Source organism: Apteryx rowi, unplaced genomic scaffold (assembly GCF_003343035.1).
Source record: "Apteryx rowi isolate R43461 unplaced genomic scaffold, aptRow1 scaffold_555, whole genome shotgun sequence".
NCBI lineage: Eukaryota > Metazoa > Chordata > Aves > Apterygiformes > Apterygidae > Apteryx > Apteryx rowi.
Genome location: NW_020450822.1, coordinates 454,067 through 474,030, shown reverse-complemented (window position 1 = coordinate 474,030; position 19,964 = coordinate 454,067). Strand labels below are relative to the sequence as shown.

Below are 19,964 nucleotides of genomic sequence, written 5' to 3'. Positions count from 1 at the left end.
GCGGCCTCCTTGGCGGAGGTGCTGCGGCTGGTGCAGAGCGGGCGGGCGCCGCCGGGTGTGCGGCGCCCCCACGCCGCGCCCACGCGGGACCCCCCCACCGCCTCCCGCCTGCCGCGCCCGCCCAAGCCCTGGGAGAGCCGCCGCGCTGGGCCGCCCTGAGCCCAGGACGCACCGTAAGCCTCGGCCCTTCCGCCCGCCCTGCCGGACCCCAGCCCCCTGGGCCTAATCCTGCCGCGAGACGCCTGAAACCCTGAGACAGCCCCCGCGCTGCCACACGGCGCCGCGGGGGCCATGCCGCCCTCCCGCACCGTACCCCACCGGACGCTGGTGCACACGGATGAGCCACTGCCCCTGCAACACATCCTCCCCCCCCCCCCCAATCCTATTCTTCCTCTAACACGTCCTACCGCCACCCGCGGGCTTACCCCTTCCAGCCTGCCACTGTAGGGATGGCTAACACGGCAAAGGCTGTCCCACAACCCGGCTTTGAACAAAGGTTTTTTTAGAAACATATAAAACAACTCTTAACAAGAGGTACAAAACTTTCCTTCCGCATGCTCGACCCCAACAGAGCTGGTCACGCTGGGCCTGGGCACCAGCCCAGTCTCCCTTGAGCAGGCACTTGGCATGTCCACACGGGAGATGTTACAAAGAGCACCAGAGGACGTGGCAGTAGGTGGGAGCGCTACCAGGGCCTTCAGGGACAGCAGAACAAGGCTGGCATCAAGCTTGGGTTGCCACAGGCAACCCCACATGGGGCGCTTGTACGATGAATGTAAGACAAAGCTTCTGGTGGATGTGATTTCCTGTCCTGGGGCATCTACGCAGCTGTGCTAGCAGCACCAAAGAGCTGCTGCGTGACAGGGCCAGGCTGAAAAGCCACCTGCTTTCTTCTTCAGCCAGAGACAACAACGAAAATCACAAAGCAGTGCGATGCAGCACAGAGAGGCGCTGAGCTCAACAACATCAAATGTGGCTCAGTGATCTTGGTTTGTCTTACTGTCGGGCTGTGACTGACTGCGCTACAGCTTAGTGCTTTTCTTCCTCTTACTGAGTTGAGGCATATGTAATAAGATACAAAAATAAAACAGGTCCAATCACTTTAGCACGCAACCATCATTAAGGCATATGTTTTGCAAGTTTTTTTTCCCTTTAAAAAAGCAACAAAAATATCTTTTTTGGTTCCTTTCCAGCATTCACTTCATGCTGTTTTATGACCTTTTCATCTTCACAGCTGCAGCCAGTGCTCAGAGAACGGAGAACCCTCACTGCTTCCAACCCAGCAGCCTCGTGGGCACAGTGATACTGCTTGGTTTCCATACTCCACATCTCAATAGCCAGTGATCCTTTATGAAGTGCAAATGAACTTCAACAGCGCTGCATTTCTTAGCAATGCAGCTTAGCAGATTGCCCCATCCCAATACAAATAAACTAATCTCACAACCATTTGAAGAACCTGAGAACTGACTTAACGCTCGAAACCCTCAAGGGGAAAATGCAGGACTTGTAACAGGCGCTCCCTCCCTGCCAGCAGCAGAATCACTGTGCCTGACAACAGAGCTACTCCACATTGAGTGTTGTTTTTATGTTCATGGCTGCCAACTCTGCCACGAAGTAGCGGAAGACGTGCGGCACAGGGACAACCTCAATGGTGTCAGCCTCGCTGCAGACAGAACACGAATATCTCCTGTTGCTTGCCACAGAGGAGGAAGGCGGAGGTTGCTCAAGCAGAGGAGATGTCATACTTCCACAGCTCATGCAGACATAGGCTATGGAGCCATCGGAGCAGTTGAACAGGCGGTCTTGCAGCAAGAAAGATGTGCCATGAGCTAACAAAGCATCGCGTTCCATCTCGCCAAAGCGAATGCCACCTTCCACATTCCTCCCCTTGATGGGCTGGTTGGTGATGCTGTCTCGGGGCCCTGTAGTCCTCACCTGGAATTTGTCTGAGACCATGTGGCGCAGGCGTTGATAGTACACGACTCCCACAAAGATCTCCGCTTCCAGCTCCAGGCCGCTGACTCCGCTGTACATCTTCTCAGTCCCAAAGAAGTTATAACCTGCACCCAGTAAAGTCTCACCAAAGTATTTCAAAGCAGAGTTCTTCTCTGTGAAGGTGAATGGAGTGGCATCGTAGCAGACCCCGTGCAGCGCTGCGGACTTCCCTGCCATGCTCTCTATTAACATCCCAATGGTCATACGAGAAGGAAAACCATGAGGGTTGAAGAGGATGTCTGGAACCATCCCATTCTCTGTGAACGGCATATCCTCAACTGGCCAGAGCTGGCTCAGGATGCCTTTCTGTCCATGGCGGCTGGCGAACTTGTCTCCTACAGTTGGATTTCGGGGAACTCTCACAGTGATGCAAGCCTTCTTGAATTTCCCAGTGCCACGGTCGTTACTGCACAACCTGACGTTGTCTACAATGCCGATTTCCTTATTCCTGTGTAGGTGGGGAAAGAATCACAGCAAAAGTGTCAGGTGGGCTAATGATTTTTAGCTAGGAAAAGGAATCGAAGGAAAACAAAACTGCTTTGGAAGTCACATAAAACGGCTTGGGACTGCTGGGGATCAATGCATTTCTTGAAAAATACCATTCAGTAGCGAGGGAAATCAGCCTGCTAAAGAATTAGAGCTAGAAAGCAATACACAGGTATCACACACATACCTTGGTTTGCTGTTTCTAATACTAAAAGCAGAGCTATGACTTTCAAGTGAACAAATAACATCATCCACGATTTAAAAAACATTTAAACCTAGTACATCTGTATAGTACCTGATCTGACAAGCTGAATCCCAATGCCCATTTGTTTTTTTTTAAGGAATGCTCCCCCCGCAATAAATTCACACTGCCTTGGTGGAATATTAAAATAAAGAACTGAGGTCAGTGCAAAGCAGAGAGGAAAGCTCAGAGGAGGAAAAGAAGGCACAGTAAGAGCTGACATGGCCTTTGCCAACAAGCTCCTCTGCTCAGTGGCATGCAGCTTCTCCAAATGAATCATCAGCTTGACATTTCACATGTTAGGTGCCTCGTGCAGGCTTAATTTTTGTTGTGAAGCTTTCAGCACAAACTATCTGCCCATTTTGGAGACAATTAAAAAATAGACTTGCCCAAATTAAGTGAGAGTTACTTTTTTCCTTTCCTTTGAAGATCCTCATGACCACAGTTTTTGCAGGACTGTACCTGGTTTAGAGCTATTCTTTTGCAGTGTCCAAATGTAAGCAAGGTTCAGGCCACCACAAAAAAGAAAAACTGAGCTTTGTAAGCCTCTTCCAAGCTTGTTCAAAAGTTTTAAGTCAAAGCCTCTCTCCTCCATCTCTTCCCAGCCACACATGAGATCTAGCAGTGTATGCAGCGCACCTTTATGGCAGAAAGAGAACTCTCTCTAAGGGTCTTGGGTCTCCATGGCAAGCTGGGGGCAGGAACCAACACTGAGGGCAGGAAGCCTTCCCTCTCCCTATACACCTTAACAACTATCTGATTTGGAGCCAGAATAGAAAAAAGCTGGAGCACAGAAGCAGGATGGCTCTCTAGACAAGGAGCCTGAACTAAGACCAGGCTGGCATGAGAGAGCTGGGGAGCAGGAGCACAAGGTGGGACAGGAGCCTGCCAAAGTATGATTAAAGAAAAGGAACAGACTGAGTTGACAGCAAATTCCCGCAATCCCCCACTGCCATGTGCTGAATCTCTTTGCAACTTAGCTCTGCTCTAAGACCAGGATTCACTCTACCCACCCACAGCAACCTTGCAGTGCAGCTAAAGACACCATTTATTATTTAGTAATAAAAAAATGACTTTCTCAGTGATGCTTGTTACTGTGTTACCCAAGTGCTCCACAAACTAATTTTTCTTCATAATGTGAATAATAAATAGCATTATCTCCACTCTGTAAATAGTGCAGAGACACAGGTAAGGCCTGAAGATGTATGCATCTGTGGGTGCAGAATGTATTTAAATATATCCTTGTTTTTGTTAATGTTTTTGTTTTCCTTTCCTGAAGGGACTAAGAGGATTTTTAGTCAATGCCTCAGGATCTTTCTCTCTTTCAACTGAAGTTCAAATCTTACAAAACTTATGCCTGAAATACTCTGGAAGGAGGGGAGGGGGAAGATGACACACTTGGACATTCCAGCTGTTTGGACATTGCAAACTAATAAAAATGCTTTGATCCCCAAATCCTGTAACAACTGCTTACAAGGTTTCCTAGCAAATCTCTGGGAACAGACACTTTTAAAAAAACCCCAAAAACACTAAACATCTTACTCAATTCAATTAACAAAAACCTATAGAAAACAGCTGCAAGGGACAGGCAGATGAATGGTCCTCGGGAGACAGCAAAACATTTGTGCAAGCTCACCTTCCCCACCAGTCTCAGATTTACCTCTACAGGTAAATCAAGCTCTGCAGCTCTTCAGGGTAAGCTAGCTTAGAGAAAAGCCAGGATACATGGCTGGGAGTTGCCTACAACATGAGTTTCATGCTCTCCCTCTCAGCACATGGACACCTGAAACACTATCGCTGTTAGGAGAAAAGGGAACACCTGGAGAAAGGACACTGAAGCTCATCAGGGCCAACTATTATCAGACTGTTCACAACTGGCTGTTCGGAGCCAGGAGGGGCAAGTGGAACTTACTGATAGTACACAGTGAAGGTCTCCCCAGTGCTGAGGTTCATGAAGCTGTAGAACGGATCCCCTGGCTGCAAGATGGAGCCAACAAAAGGTAGTCCGTCAGCATCTAACTTCTCTGTAAAGTTCACATCACCAGGCTTGACACCAAATACTAAGGTATCGCCTCCCCTGTTGGCTCTAAGGGAAAGGTCAATGCTCTCCACCTTGATAACACTTCCATAGGCAAACCCTCTCTCCCAGGAAGATTTGTTCACAATCTAAAAAGGAAAAAAAAAAAAAGGCCTGTTAAAGACTCACTAATAACTTCAACAAAGAAATGATCTCCCTTATGATCTGACACTTACCTTTGTAACATCACCTTCCTAAACTAAACCTCCCAGGAAGTCAGCATTCGTACAGACCCAAACAACATACTGAAACTCCTATTTTTTCCCAATTTCTGGAAACCTAGCACCTTGCATGAAGGAGCTCTGCTCTACTCTCAGTACCTCAAGCACTACCTGCGTCAGACAAATAATAGTTACACTCCTATATCTGCCCTAATGGAGCCTGTGGACTAGTGGAAATGGGCTCCTCTCAGCTAGATACTGCCCTTCTTCATAGTCTCCCACATCCAATTCCTCTACAAACCAGCATGATTCGATTTCTCCTTTTGGTGCCTTACCATAGCGTCTTCCATGTCATAGCCACTGTAGGAGATGACAGCCACAACTGAATTGGTACCAATCGGATAGCTGTCCATATCATAGTAATCATACATGCTGGGCCTCACCAGGGGGCTCTGGGGGGTATGAAGGTGGTACAGCTTGTTATCTGAGCGGTCCTTGTAGTTATAAACTGGAAATCCCATGGTTTGCTTTCCTATAAAGAAAGCAAGCAAGCTGGACTTACTCAGGATCAACTCAAAGTTAATCAATGATTCATCCTCCAGGTATCTTGTTGGAAAAAAAAGCTGGAAATACTGTTTAGAGGGATTATTGACCTTTATAATACTTGGAATTTAACAATTGCCCTAAGTCCTGCTATAAAACTGTTTCTATGAACCACAATATTCGACTCCCTTCATATCATTAAATAGAGAATTTTTGCAATTTTGTGCCTTTTACTGAAATTTCAAAATCCCCAAATGAGGTTTATTTAAAGTTTCACACAGTGAAGCGTATTTTACATATTCTCAGGCCAAAGAGCATTTGCTACTGCCAGTATAAATATACTGGCAGGGAAAGCAAGTTTTGAACATAGTCACATTGGTACTTACAGGAAAAAAAAAGGGGAAAGTGGTAGTGTTTCAAGGCCACTTTTCTGATAATATTCTGCCAGAAATGTAATATGCTAGCAATGCCGTGGAGGTAAGAAGAGCTGCTCTCCCACAGTCCTACTCACACTCTTCCCTTAGCCTTTTTTTTTTTTTTTTTTAATTTTTAATAAATATCTTGCACATCATTGTGTGCAATGCACATCTTGCACATGCTGACTGAAACTCCATCTAGGCACTCTGTCTGAAGGAAGTTGGGATAATCAAGTAAGCCAATTTAAGTACTTGTTAGATAGCAGACAGAGAAAACATCTGTTGCCAGACTGTTGTATTACTATCCTGCAACAGATGTTTAAAAATTGTCCTCCCAAAAGCTGCAGTGTCAAGATAGCACAATCACTCACTGAAAACAGGCAGCAAAGAAAGCCCAAACTATGGCAGAGCATCTACTCCAGCAACCAGTCAGAAATAGGTCAACCTATCTCACTCACGGGGACAGAGGACTGTTGGCAGTACAGCTATCAGATACCAACGTCGCCAAGCAGTCAGCACAGGGTGGTGCCCCTCCCCTTGTCTGTATGGTCAACAACCTTGAACCAAAAAAAACCCAACGACAAAAAAAAAAAAAAAACAAACCCAAACAAAAAAACCCAAAACATCAGTGCAACAACTTGTAAATGGCCACCGGAAGGCTGCCAGGATGATAAACTTGATTTAATTTACTTTATGAGACAACTGCTGGGAAGGGCTGTTATTTGGGAGTGTAGGGAGACACACTGAAACAGACGTGGGAGAGATTTCTTCCCTCTTCCCTTGCCTGGGGCCTCACAGCATTAGCTACTACAGAACTTACCCATCTGGCACTGGTACATGTTTCGTGGACTTTGGTTGTGATCAGAGAAGGGGATGAGGTTGGCCACCACACTCAGAATGCTGTGAGGGAAGAGCTCCTGGTGAGTGGTCACTCCGGGCACAACCTCCGACTCCAGGGCGGCAACGTTCATGAAGATCTGCAAGAATTAAAACAGACACTGCCCATTCACTTTGTTCTTTTAAAGAGAAGAAAGCAAAATAAAGCTGCCTCTCCTATCTGCTCATCCACTTCAGTTTTAGCTGTGCTTGTTGTCTGCACCCTAGCATATTAGCAGGCAAGAAAAAATATCAGACAACTGTCAAACTACCCATCACATCACAGACTGAGTACAGGGAAAGTAACTCTGAAAACAGGAAATTGCTAGAACCCATTGCCATTCATGTCTCCCACTTTAACTGTTCTGAATTACCAAGTCCGCAGGCAAGCCACTGCTAGGCTGGCTATGGGGAATTTGGAGAACGAGAGGTAACACAAGATGAGAGGCTACACACAACAGCAACCCTCCTCCTCAAAAGCTTCACTAAGTTAATACCAAGAGCGGATTTCAGCAATCCAAAAGACACCTACAGCGCCCGTGTAAGAAATGTACAAGAAACAAATCAGTGAGATATCAGAAAACCCTTTTGCCACCTATTCTAGCTCTTCAACTCAATCTTGCATGTCCTGTTCTCAGCTGCCTTCACAAGTATTTCGGAAGATACTATTTTTGATGCAGGATACTTTTGTAATAGACAGCACTCTGTAAAGGAAACATGCACAATCTACCTGTTCCAGGGTACCAATCCATTCTTTCCTTCCGTAGAACAGATTTCTGACAGGCCGCACCATCCGGCAAGGGGTAGTAAAAATGAACAATCCAGGGTACAAACCAGGTTTTCCTGTCATTGGGATAAGGATCACTTCTGCCCGTGCAGGAAACCTCTTCTCTTGTGTTATCTGTTTGCACAAAGAAATACCAGTTTAGAAACACAAATCAACACTGTTCTAGTTAATCTGCATTCAGCAGGCTAGTTTACTCACACAGTGAAAATACCAACTACAAATGTAGCTACTAACATAAAATGGAGAAGAATAGATTTTCAAAAATATTTCTGGAAAGATTTCCACCAAGAAAATGACCGAATATCTCTATCTTACATTTTTCAAGAAAAAAGGTACTTGTAACAGCAACTACTTCACAAACCAAGAGACCAAACGTATGTATATAAACAAGACAAACTGAAAAGCCCACTCCAATAATACCATCCAGCCAAACATAACTTATAGGGTCAGATTAAAAAATAAATAATAAATAAATGGAAGTTAAAAAAAGAAATCAGGAAAAGTTCCAAACAAATATACATATATTGAGACTGTTAAACTACATCACATTTTAAAGAAGACAACCTTGAAACACCGGAGGGTTTCTGCAATCTGCGGAGCCAGCTCCTGCTCTACCCAGCCCACCACAGAGCCATCCAGCACAACTCTGTAACACTCTGCATAAGGCTGGCTTGGAGTCCCATCAATGGGAGTGACACCTGCGAGATGAGGAAAATGGTAGAAGGAAGAGCCAAAAAGCAAACGAAACATGGAAGTTATTTCTGCAGGAAGCCTCAATCCACACCAAAAAGCATTTCAAGACATTAAAGACAATTTAGGCCATTGTACAAAACAAAAAGGCAAAGCTGTAGATTACTTAACGGAAAATGTCAAATATACACAACCTAGGATGGCACTCTCCCTGCCCCTTACTTTTCTGAATGAAATAGTCTGACTACCACAATAATGGGAATTCTAAATTAGCTGTAATTTAATTCAGCGGTCACCAGCAACATTAAAAAAGTCTGTTTTACCCAATTTCCTAGAGCTTGTATTGTGCCCTTCCTTGGGTTTATGTGAACATTTTCACTCTACAGCTTAGAGGCACATTTATTTTGAACACCACATTCTCCAAAAAGTTCTAACACTTATATAAGCAATGTGCTACCTGCCATTAAACAGAAGCACAATAAAAGCAGGTTTACTTTGATTTCACTTTCTGATTTTACTAATTTACAGTAATGGTACCTGGAGAACATTTCCCAGATACGGGTTTACAGGACAGAAAATGAAAAAGGAAGACTGCTTCATGAAATGATCAAGCCAGTAAAACGTACCTAGGGAACATATCAAAGGTGGAAGGTCTGTCACAGACACCATCTCTGTCACTATTTCACACACAGCTGTCATGTGGTTCATCAGACCACAGGGCTCTCCATCTGGGGTGTCCACGGGGCACAGGAACCCCCACGATTCGGGCAGAAGTTTGCGTACAGTCGTAGTTCTCATCTGGGAAAATGCTGACCCCCTGTGTATACAGCGGAAGTGGGAAAGGTAGCGAACAAAATTCAGCTTGTCTCCTACCACACACAGACCGGTGTCCTGTAGCATGCCCAGGCCTTAGGAAAAAAAATTGAGACTTACGTCAGCACGTCATCCAGCTTTGACAAGATAAGAATAGTATTACAAGTCATTTTAACATTTTTCGCTAACAAGACCTAAAGATGCTCACACAGGACCCCAACACTGTAAGGCACAGATGTATTCAAGCAACTCAGTGAACTGCAGAGGCCAAGAGACTTTAAATTCCAAGCTGTTGCTTCAAATCCAATTCCTTTTAGAAACAATCAAGTCACTCCCATCTGTTCAATGAAACAACCTGGGGACTTGTACCTGGTATCAAAGACATTTTCATGAACTTTGAGGGTCAAATGAGTGTTTCTAGTGAACATTCAATTACATCATTACACTAGATAGCTCAGGGAAGCACCACGTAGTCTGAAAAATACAGTTTAAGTGAAGTAGTTTCTCTCTGTTCAAGCTCACATGACTGATGGCGCAGTCCTGAGAAATAAAGGTCACTTTTGTCTTAAATTGTATCATCATCTTCTAAGAAGAAATAATCTTTGGGAGAACAAATGAAAACACAGTTGCTGCTTTGGCTGATGCTAAATTTAGGTTCAATTATTTATCTAGGTAGAGTCACAATTCTAACAAGGAACGTTATGTTGTACCATGCATGAAATCTATGTTTGCGGAAAAATCTCACCTTTTTCTCTCACCTATCCCCTTCCCCAAACCACTGTCTTCATAAATTCATTTACAGAGTACAATGCCTGCATACAAGCAGTTATTTTCAGTTAAGAGCTCAGTTTTCTGTACTTTTATCTCATTCTACTTAGTAACAAACAAACAAACAAACAAACAAACAGGCTTCCTGAGCCTTAAAATTTACCAGTTTTAGATCGCAGGTTACCCGTCGCAAGCAGATATTCAAATGGCTTGGTAAAGTCCGTTGTCAGGCCAAATGCCTTCATCAAGTTGTCTGCATTTATACTGATATCTGCCTTTTCTGTTCTCTTCTCCAAAACAAATTTAACAGAATGCAACCAGCTTTCAAGCCTCTCCTGTGGTTTAAGAGTGAGAGATTTACATTTAAAATAGGAAGATAAAGGATCAAATTAGAACTTCGTATTTGTCACGTGCAAGGTTAAGTTTACTGCAGTACAGAAAGCCTTTGAAATCAACAGGATGGACAGTTTCTAGTGATTCAGTAGTTTTTCCAGCCTTATTTCCTACACTGCCTTCATCCTACCAGAGCATTCAGGGTAGCATGCCAACACAGACCTGCCAGCAAAACGCCCATCCTACCTTTCCTGTTTTCTGGTGGCAGTTCCATATAGCACTAAAATGCTTCACAGAAAACACATTTTATTTTATTTCTAAGTCACTGAGAAACCTTGTGTAGTACAGAAGTTTTATTAGTCTTTCAACAAAACAACACTAGAGAAAATTTTTGCTAAAAGGGTGAAAGTACTGTTAAGAATGAGTTAGCTGGTAACTCAGGGAAATATCTTTACTTGGGGATGACTACTACTTCCCAATGATTTTCATGGTTTACTCAAGCTTTTCCTGAACAGGAATTCTTTCCTACTGGCATCCTAAAATGAAAAAAAAAAACAACCCAGAAATAAACTGAATTAATATTGAATTGGAATAGATTGAGAAGCTGCATTTTTACATCATCAATAATACGATAAAATTTTCTTTAATAAAAAATTGTTAAAGTCAGAAGCATGCTATTGACTTCCTGTTCAGTAAAAAAACTTAAAGACAGAGCAGAGAGACAGAGAGAGATTGACAACGAAACGAATCACCACTTTGGAAAGAAGGGGGCAAAGTATTTTCTTGCACATTTGCCACATGAAACAGTAGCAAGTCCACAATGAGGCATATCGAACTGCTTTACCACTAACATATCACTTGATGCAAAAAAAGTATGCTGTTCCCAAACCCTCTTCAAATACCAGAAGGACAAGGTATTCCTCCTTCCCCGGACTCCCACCCCGTACGGGGCACTTTCATTTGCTCCAGAAGGCTCTGAAGCTTTTTCTTCCAGGATTTATATGGGCTTTTCTTCAGCAAATTTAGTACGCTATTGCACTATTGCGACAGCTAAGCTCTCCCTTGATTACACTGCTTCATTACATTAGATCCAGTGTGCTCTCAGTGTTTGTGGCATATCCAGGCTGCCTGCTCCTTGCTGCCTGCTCCTTTCTGTGTCCTGCACTTCTCTCATCTCATGGTCAGAATTTAGGATGGACTGAACGACCATTGTGTTGTTTGGTTTAAATCCCTCAAGACCTTACCTTTAAGAACATAAGGAAAAGCTGTCCTGGGGTAAGCACTTCTTGATTCATCAGACTGTCTGGATTATCCTCCATACACTCCCCTTTGGCAAAGGCATACAGCTTCCGGGTCATCATACAAAGCAGGTAGAACTTTTCAGTTCTGTTTGTCAAGTGTATGCAGATACACTTGCTGGAGGAAGAGAAAAAAAGGACAATTAGCACCATTTTTTCATGCCAGCTGTTTTTCATGCTTGTCCTAAATAATCTCAAACCAAATGCTTTAGCTAAAAAACAAAACAAGACACAAGCTTTTCCAGTCACCCTTAACACCATGTGAAAATTTCAAGAGAAAACAGAGATTGAGTAGACAAATGACCATCTTGTTGTTACAACAGGCGAGTTTTATCAGGAATATACCTGACTGATTAGGTGAAGGTGAACTTCAGGGAAGGCTAATTTTACGCACATTAGACGCCCTCACATGTAGACAGTTTATGTACGCAGATACGTGAGTCAGGACAGCTCAACAGGTGAGTTTTGTACATGATTTCACAGTGAGTGCAACACCATTCACATACGTGTGTATGTCCACATATGTGCACTCCCTCCCCACCCCTCAAAACAACAACAACAAACAAACAACAACAACCACCACCACCCACAAATTCCCCCCCCCCCCCCAAAACACCATGAGCTGGAAACTAATAACAAATCACAAAACATTTCTGCTAACACTATCAGTGTCCTGCCACAAGTTGTTCAAACCTCCATTGCTATTAACGCACACGTGGGAAACTGTGGACCAAGTAACATTCTAGTGCAAGCAAAAAGGTAGGTCATTCCTAATTCCCACTAAAGCAGATCAACTCCAGACTTGCTTTCCAAGACACAACAATATTTAAGTACCCCTCTGAAGCAGCTGCAGGCTGCCTTGGTATTTCCAGCCATCTGATCACTCCCTATTTACAAATACTCAGACCTGGGAATCACAAATGATCCTTTTTAAAAGCTTACTAATCTGTCAAAGAGCAAACACATACTTCACCTGAAAAAGATATGATTTAGTTGAACACTTGTCACACTGACAGCCTCAAAGCTAGCCCTTCCATTCCTACCTAACTTATTCCATGGAAGAAATGGGATTTTAAAACATCATCTTGTTTCTACTATTTTAAAAGATAAATGTAATTCTCCTAATAGTGGCCAATGAATGCACAAAACAGGTGATATTAAGTGCCACAAACTGCAGTATCTCCGTTCAACAAACTCAGCCTCGAGCAGTCACAGACCTAGTTCTCACTGCTCTTCTCTTCCTTAATGTGGAATATTTATGTATTTCATTAAATACAACATAAAATCGTGTCTAAATAAGAAAGGGTAAGGTCTCCTGAAACCAGGCAGATCCATTTTGTGGATGCTTGTATCAATCTGTAGAAATTCATATTTCTGAATACCACAAATACAGATTATCATTAATATCATGAAGTCTTATCAAAAATTGGCCACTGACTGTCATTTTACAAGTGCATGTGAAAACCATAACAAACAGTGTGATACAATATGGCAGTTTTCTCAAAGTTGCCTATAGTTTTAAAACAATTAAACTGAATGACACCCTCCTAAATGCATACACACTTCAAAATGAAATCAGCAGCCTGTTCGTTGCTGTACCACTCAGGAAGGTTAAGTTTTACTCTGAAGCTCTTCCCCAGGTATTCGAGGACATTTTGCTGTGTAAAGCAGCCTGCATCCACTACCGCTCTCATCATTTCAGCGATGCAGTTCACATAAAAGGTGTCACCTTCATTCTCTTTGACCAACTCTTCAAATATCTGATAGTCCGAGAAATTAACTAGTGCCTGAAAGACAGAAATGCAGCAGATCAGGAAACAGAACAGTTGCAGCAACGGCTGGCCCTAAAACAAAGGAACAGAACCAGGTCACACCACTGATTTAGGTTTTCACTCCTCTAGAAATACCCTTCCACCGTGCAAACTAAAAACTACTGTGGGGCTGAACTGCTTAAAGAGAAACACAGGGATATACATACCCTGATGATGACCATTTGTACTCCCAACCTACTGAAACCCCTGGGAAAACAAGTGTGCACCCTAAAAATAAACAGGCTTCTTCTGTTTAGGTAACATTTACTTATATTTTCACAGAATGACCTCACTTACAATCATGAATTTAATCCACTATTGTTTCAAACTACTACTATCCTCCTGCAAGTCAAAAGGCAATTTTTGCTTATTAGAAGGAATTCTCTTTAGCTTCAGCACTTCATTACTAAAGCTCACACTAAAATCCAATATTCTTAGTTCTTTGTGTTGTAAGGTTTCCTAATTGTTTCTTTAAGTCAGGGGTAAGCGACTACTTTGCCCACCAATGACTTCTGTATCTACTGACAAAATTCACTCATCTTTAAGTAAACTATTTCTCTCTTGGATTTAATTAAGCTTCAAAACATTGAAATGAAAAATTGTAGGCTATATGAAAAAGACATGCAGGCAGGTTCCTTTATCACAGGGCAAAGTAAGCTCAGTAGTTATTGGTTCTGCTGCTTGATAACCATCATATCTACAACTTGAGAACCAGCCACAGCACATGCTGCCTCTTGTCATGGGAGAGCACTGGAATAATTGCACAGCAGGGATGAGAATAATTACATAGAATGAGAGTTAGAGCCAGAAAAAGAGTGCAGCAGGTGCCTCAGAGAAGAACCAGGTTGCTGCACTGGGACCTGAACGGGCCACAAGAAACCAGTACAGAACTGAGCTTGAAACAGGGGGGTCTTATAAGGATGCAAAGCTACAGAACCTGCTGCAGGTAAAATTTATGGCTTAAGTACCGTGGCACTGCTACTAGAGAAAGCATGCTTTTAAAAGACAGAAATTTGAAGACCTGGCTGGAGTCAAACTTCTGCCCGTTATCTGAAGAACAATTTAAATCCATCCACTGTGCTCAAATAGACCCTTCTGTTTTTTTGTCTCCCAATTCTTAATTGCTTACAGTTCCAACAAGAAACAGTATTTTATTTTTTCCTCAAAAGAGGAGCCAGTTCACCAATTTACATTTAGATGGGACAACCTGACTGAATTAATGCTGTTATTCACTGAACGCTTCAGCCATAATTGAGATTGACTGAACTTTTCCTTATTCTGCATGAGTCATTCTTTTTAAGAAGAAAAAAAAAACCCAGAGATTTTGAAATCTTTTACATCAGGTGGAAAACTCCAGAGTTCTTCCAAGAGCTATTCTTCCAGAGCATTTAGTAGCCAGAGCCATGAAACCTTTGCGTAACTCTCCCCTCCTCTCTTTACACTGTACACATTTCCTCTGCTGCAACTGTGTGTTACATTATACGCATAGGCTTGGTTTGAACTCTAGTTCTTCAGCTGGGATAGGAAGGATGACGGAAAATACCTCATGTGGAATTAGCTACTTGTTAAGTCATTACTCAAAAAATAAATGTTTAGCAAAACTTCTGTCTTTGTTCAACACAGAAAGCACAAGCATAATTTGTTTACCTTCAGAGCAAATCCCAAAGGAAGGAAGAACAACTCTTTCTGAAAAATGAAGTTCACCATCACACAACCGTTTTCCAAGTAGTGAAGGTTCATATTTATTGCAGTGTGCTCATCCTTAACACAGTGCAGCACTACTCCTGTAAAAACGAACACAAGCAAAGACCAATGTGAGCTGTACAGAACCAAATGACGACATTCCCGTGACACGTCCAAACAGGCATGAGTTACAGAACTCATTATAGAAATCTAGGCATTTCATGGTTTAGAACACAAGGCAGATCACCAACCAGAGCATGTCTCCCATCTCAAATAAATATGCCAGCTCAGATCAGTTTTTAATGGACAAATGCCTACAGGATAGTTGGCACTCTTACTGAGAGGCTCAGAAGATGCATAAAGGTTTTAAGAAAGGAAAAGCTCCAAGTCTGAACTGTCCTGCCTATAATTTTAGGTTGTAAGATACAGCAACATACAAGTACTTGTTCTAATTTCACTCTGGCTCAAGTTTTGTATCTCTGTGGTAGGGTGGTGCCTTCGAAGCAGTGTCTCTTGGTCCTACTACGTGCTGTCCACTTCAGGGCAAAGAAAAAATAAAACAAATGGGAACTGTTTAAACTGGCACTGCCTCTGAACTAATTCCTGTGGAACTACAATGTGTTCTGAAGCACCATGGTTCAGTCAAATCAGCAGATGGCAACACCTGAGTGCAAAGATACAACTTTTGTGATTTAGCTGAATTTTAAACTTGTTTTGCTGAGTATACATGACAAAGTTGTAGGACAGCTAAGAATCTAGCTAATCTGCTTTATGTAAATAAAATCTGCCACCTTGAAGTGCGGAAAAACAAATTCAGTTAAATGACTTCACCAGTTTATGCTGATTTCTACTAAAACTATGGCTTTAGTTATACCTTCTGCGTAACAAAAGGTTTAATTTACTGCAAGGTCTAAGAATACAATTTTCTTGCTCAGCACGGATGGTTCAGACAGCTTCCAGAAGGCAAGAACCTGCCTCATGCTTGCGCCATTATAGTGTTAGTGATCCTTTATTTTTCTGCGTAGTAAAATTCACCTCAAAATATAAATACTATGCAAGAGCTGCACCAAAACAAACTATCAAAATATCAGCTACAGTTAGTCAGTTACTCCTGTTTGTCCTCAAGTAGTTATTTGAAGGATGCTGCCAGAAATTGTTCAGCTTACCATACTCTGTGAAACCAGGGCCTCTGTTTTTCCACTTGTGTCTCGTCATTGCAAGAGGGAAATTCCGCCTGGGCATAATCAACATTCTAATAACTTTTTCTAAGCCATTAATTATAAAGTAGCCTCCCATTTCCTGGCAGAAAAAGAAAAATGCTCGTAATGTGTTTAGAAACTCATAATCCAGCATTTTATGAAAAAGAAAAAAAGCCTGCGTTATACAGTAAGAATGGATTATTTTTAACTATTATTTTAACTATGAAACACATAGCACGACATATATTTGAGTGCTGTATTTGGAAAGGCTGCACCTGTTACCATTGACTATTAAGTCTAAGTCTAGCATACAGTGCAAGGAAAGGGGAGCATGTTCTACAATTTAAAGGAAGAAGGAAAAAAACCCCCAAAACTGTGTGATCAGCTGAACAACTTCAAAGAGCTGACATTAACTGTATTTTTTAATAAACACTCTGAAGCTCTCATTTCAAAATTTCAGATCAAGAGGGATCTTCAGCACAGACAACCTCTTTTTAGTTTGATATAAACCTAACACTCATAAGTTTATAGCCCCCAAAATTGTATGTCATAGGAAAAAAAGAGTTCCAGTACGAAGTTATACTATGAATAAAGGTACAAGTGGCATACTAGGCAGCCAGCAATAGTGTATCATTGTAGATTCTTTCATAGTTTGCTTGCTCTTGAATATTTATCTGATCTCCAAACAATCACAATACTTAAAAAATTACAGCAATAAATAATTTTGTATTCAATTGCCCATAGTTGACATGCTACTGGGGAGACCTAGAAAAAGCTGCAGAAGGGAACCGAGAATAAAAATCTCTTTCTCAGTATCTGTTTGCCAAATCTTTGCCTCCACAGATGCCTACTCTCAGCTACACGGCCTCAACTACTGGTAGTAGTTGAGAAGTCATATAATGGAACTGTAGGTATTAGCACCAAGCAGATCCCTGCATTCAAAAACTGCTGAGATTTTTAGTTTTTCAAGATGCGGTATGGAACCATTATAAATAGGGTACATTCAGAGAACTTAAGTCAAACTTGGGGTGGGGGGGGGGAAGCTAAAGTGCTTTAAAGAAAAGCAGGCTTTACACATTACTCATACAAAGCACAGATTTTCCCGATTCACAAAAATCCAGTTACCTCTTCTTCCTCATGGTGCTGGATGAGCTCCTGTGGAGAAAGATTATAGAGGTTGCACAACTTAGACTTCACCATGATTGGAATATACCCCAGGGGCTGTTTAATGGTCCCTTGTGGAATGCCATTCACTGACCAGCTGATGTCAGCCTAAAATGACACAATACAACGCAAAGGGTTAAGCAAATTAAGTTGCCTGTTTTCTGCTATATTGCACACTTAATAAAACCACAATAAGCAAACTTCTATCACTGTAGAAGAAACATGACAGTAATCGTAATAAAAAGCAGAATTAATAAATTCAGGGATAAATATTACACTCTGGAAAACAGTCAACATGGGTTTGCAGAAGAAAATCAGACAAGCCTAGGACTACGTAAAGAAACTGCTAGTCAGGTGAACAAAGCTGAAACAGTTTATTTAGCCTTTCAGACACTACAACAAAGCAGCCTAAATAAACAAAGGAGCCACAGGATAGGAAAGGAGATCTCAGAAGTTAACACGTGGTTAAAGGAAAAAGTGGAAGAAAACTCAATGCTCAAGTGCTCAAACTCATTGAGCTCAAGCTCAATGGAAGGAGATCAACAGTGGAGGCCTACAGAGATCTTTCCTAAGACTTGTCCATTTAACACGTTCGTAAGTGATCTGAAAAGTGAAAAGGAAAAGACAGTTTGCTTAAGAAAATAATTTATTTACAATAATAAGATCTGACAGAGGGTTTGCAGAAGGATGCCTTGACTGTAAGAAATGAGGTGATAAAATGCACAGTGGAAAAAAAAGAATCTTAATTTTATACGCAGAATGATGGGCTCTAAAGGAGCTACTGCCACTCAGGAAAGAAATCTTGGCATTACAATATGAAAACATCAGCTCAAAAGAGTAAACCAAGTCTTAGGAATTACCATGAAAGGGAACAGAAATGTTCCTGTGCTTCTCTACATCCATGGTGCACCCTATACCGAATCCTCAGCACAGTTCTGGTCTCAAGCCTAAAGAATGACCAAAGGTATGGCTTCCAATGGCTTCTGCATGAGGAGCCGCTAAAAAGACCAAGACTCTTTAGCTTAGAAAAGTGAGAACGCCAAGAAGGATACGATGGAAGGCCATGCAATTAAGAGCAGCACGGTGAAAGCAAACAGGGAATGACTGTACACCAATTCCTGCTGCGCAAGAGTGGGAAACAGGACAACTAGTCCAAGCACAGGGCAATACTTTCTCACACAAGGCACAGCAAAACTGTTGTGCTGTGACTGTCAAACATTTACACAGATTCAAAAAGCAAATAAACAAATAAACTTAGGAAAGAAAGAGTGAAGCGATTAAGGTATGAACAATAAAAAACCCAAGAGCCACTGGGAAAATGTCTGAGAAGAATCTGTGCAACTGCTCCGCTTCTACGTTCAGACAAGATATTTCACTTAGAGCTACTTTTACCATAGTAAGTTATAATGCTTCAAAGAAAGAAAGGAAAAAAACCCCAGAAACTGCACACATCATTCTCTTGCAAGAGACTCGTGTAAATTTACACCTTGGACAAAGTTACACAATTTTACTAGCAAACAGCAATGGTCCTCTGATGCTTTCACAATGCAAGGGAAAATATTTGCTAGGGATGTTTCTCTATTCAAATATCAGAGCAATATGGAAAACTGATGAACATGTGATATGAACAAGAGAGATTTATAATTCTGGGCTTTTACACCAGAGCAATACTGATTCTGAAACCTGGATTCCTGCAAAAACAAGATTTGGATTATCACATTCTCTGAGATTAAACAGGTCTCCTTCCAAGATCTTCTGAGCTGGCTAGCTGATTTCTGCACAAATTTGACAGCAGAATAAGGAAGATGATTAAGGTCCTATGAAAAAGAAGGACAGAGGGGAAGAGATCTTTTCAGTGTTCAAGTTGAAGAAAAGTTTTTGCTGTGAGCTCATACTTCATCAGAACTCAAGGCTCCATACAGGGCACAGTTCTTTGAAATACCTCCAAAGCAGGTGAAACTTGAAAATGATCTTTAGCTAAAGTACACATAAATTTGTGGAGAAACTATCTTCAGTTAGCTTTGCTCTTGTGGAACTAGTGATGTCACACTACTGTATGTAATAATGTAATACATATTAGACCCTGGAGAACAACGGTATACTCCCTGTGAGCCCCAATGCTTACACCTCAACACTTACAGTTATTTTCCCCCGATACGTGCTTCGGAGGCCCCTGCACTCTGCCGGGTAAACTTTCATATCCTGACAGATGGTTCCTTTTGGCACCATTGGAGGAGAGATGGAAATTCCAACAATAGCCAGCGAGATGCGATCGCTTTTGAGAGCGAACTCCAGCGGGTGGAGGTCCTGCAACAGAAACACAAGGGTGGTCGCACTTAAGAAAATAATGTATGTCAGAAGCAGAACCGAGAGGGCTGGCGGAGCGGGGGGGCAGTGAGGAAGCACTAGGAGGGCAGCGCTGCGGAGGGAGCCTGAGCGCATCCCCGCCACACCTGCTCTGTCCCCCCCAAGTTACCCGCTGGCCATCCCCACACTCCCGTCTTCCTCAGGCCACCCCCGGATGTCCCCTCCGCTGCGCCCGGCGTCGCCCCCGCTCTCCCAAACCACCTCCCTGGCTCCCCTGACTTGTCCCCCCTCAGCCATCCCCCAAAGCCACCCCCCT

General features: G+C 42.5%; 1 protein-coding gene across 1 annotated transcript; it reads right to left on the bottom strand.

Annotated features, from left to right (window-relative positions):
• Positions 1-484: 484 nt before the first annotated feature.
• Positions 485-19,670, bottom strand: POLR1B (RNA polymerase I subunit B). The gene is made up of 14 exons (XM_026081597.1): positions 19,481-19,670; positions 17,303-17,449; positions 16,145-16,277; positions 14,943-15,079; positions 13,048-13,271; positions 11,431-11,602; positions 10,017-10,188; positions 8,899-9,180; positions 8,147-8,280; positions 7,526-7,696; positions 6,740-6,896; positions 5,296-5,492; positions 4,635-4,888; positions 485-2,443 (listed from the first exon to the last, which is right to left on the bottom strand). The coding sequence occupies exons 1-14, from the start codon at positions 19,568-19,570 to the stop codon at positions 1,561-1,563; spliced, it is 3,153 nt and encodes a 1,050-aa protein (XP_025937382.1). The 5' UTR covers positions 19,571-19,670; the 3' UTR covers positions 485-1,560.
• Positions 19,671-19,964: the final 294 nt, after the last annotated feature.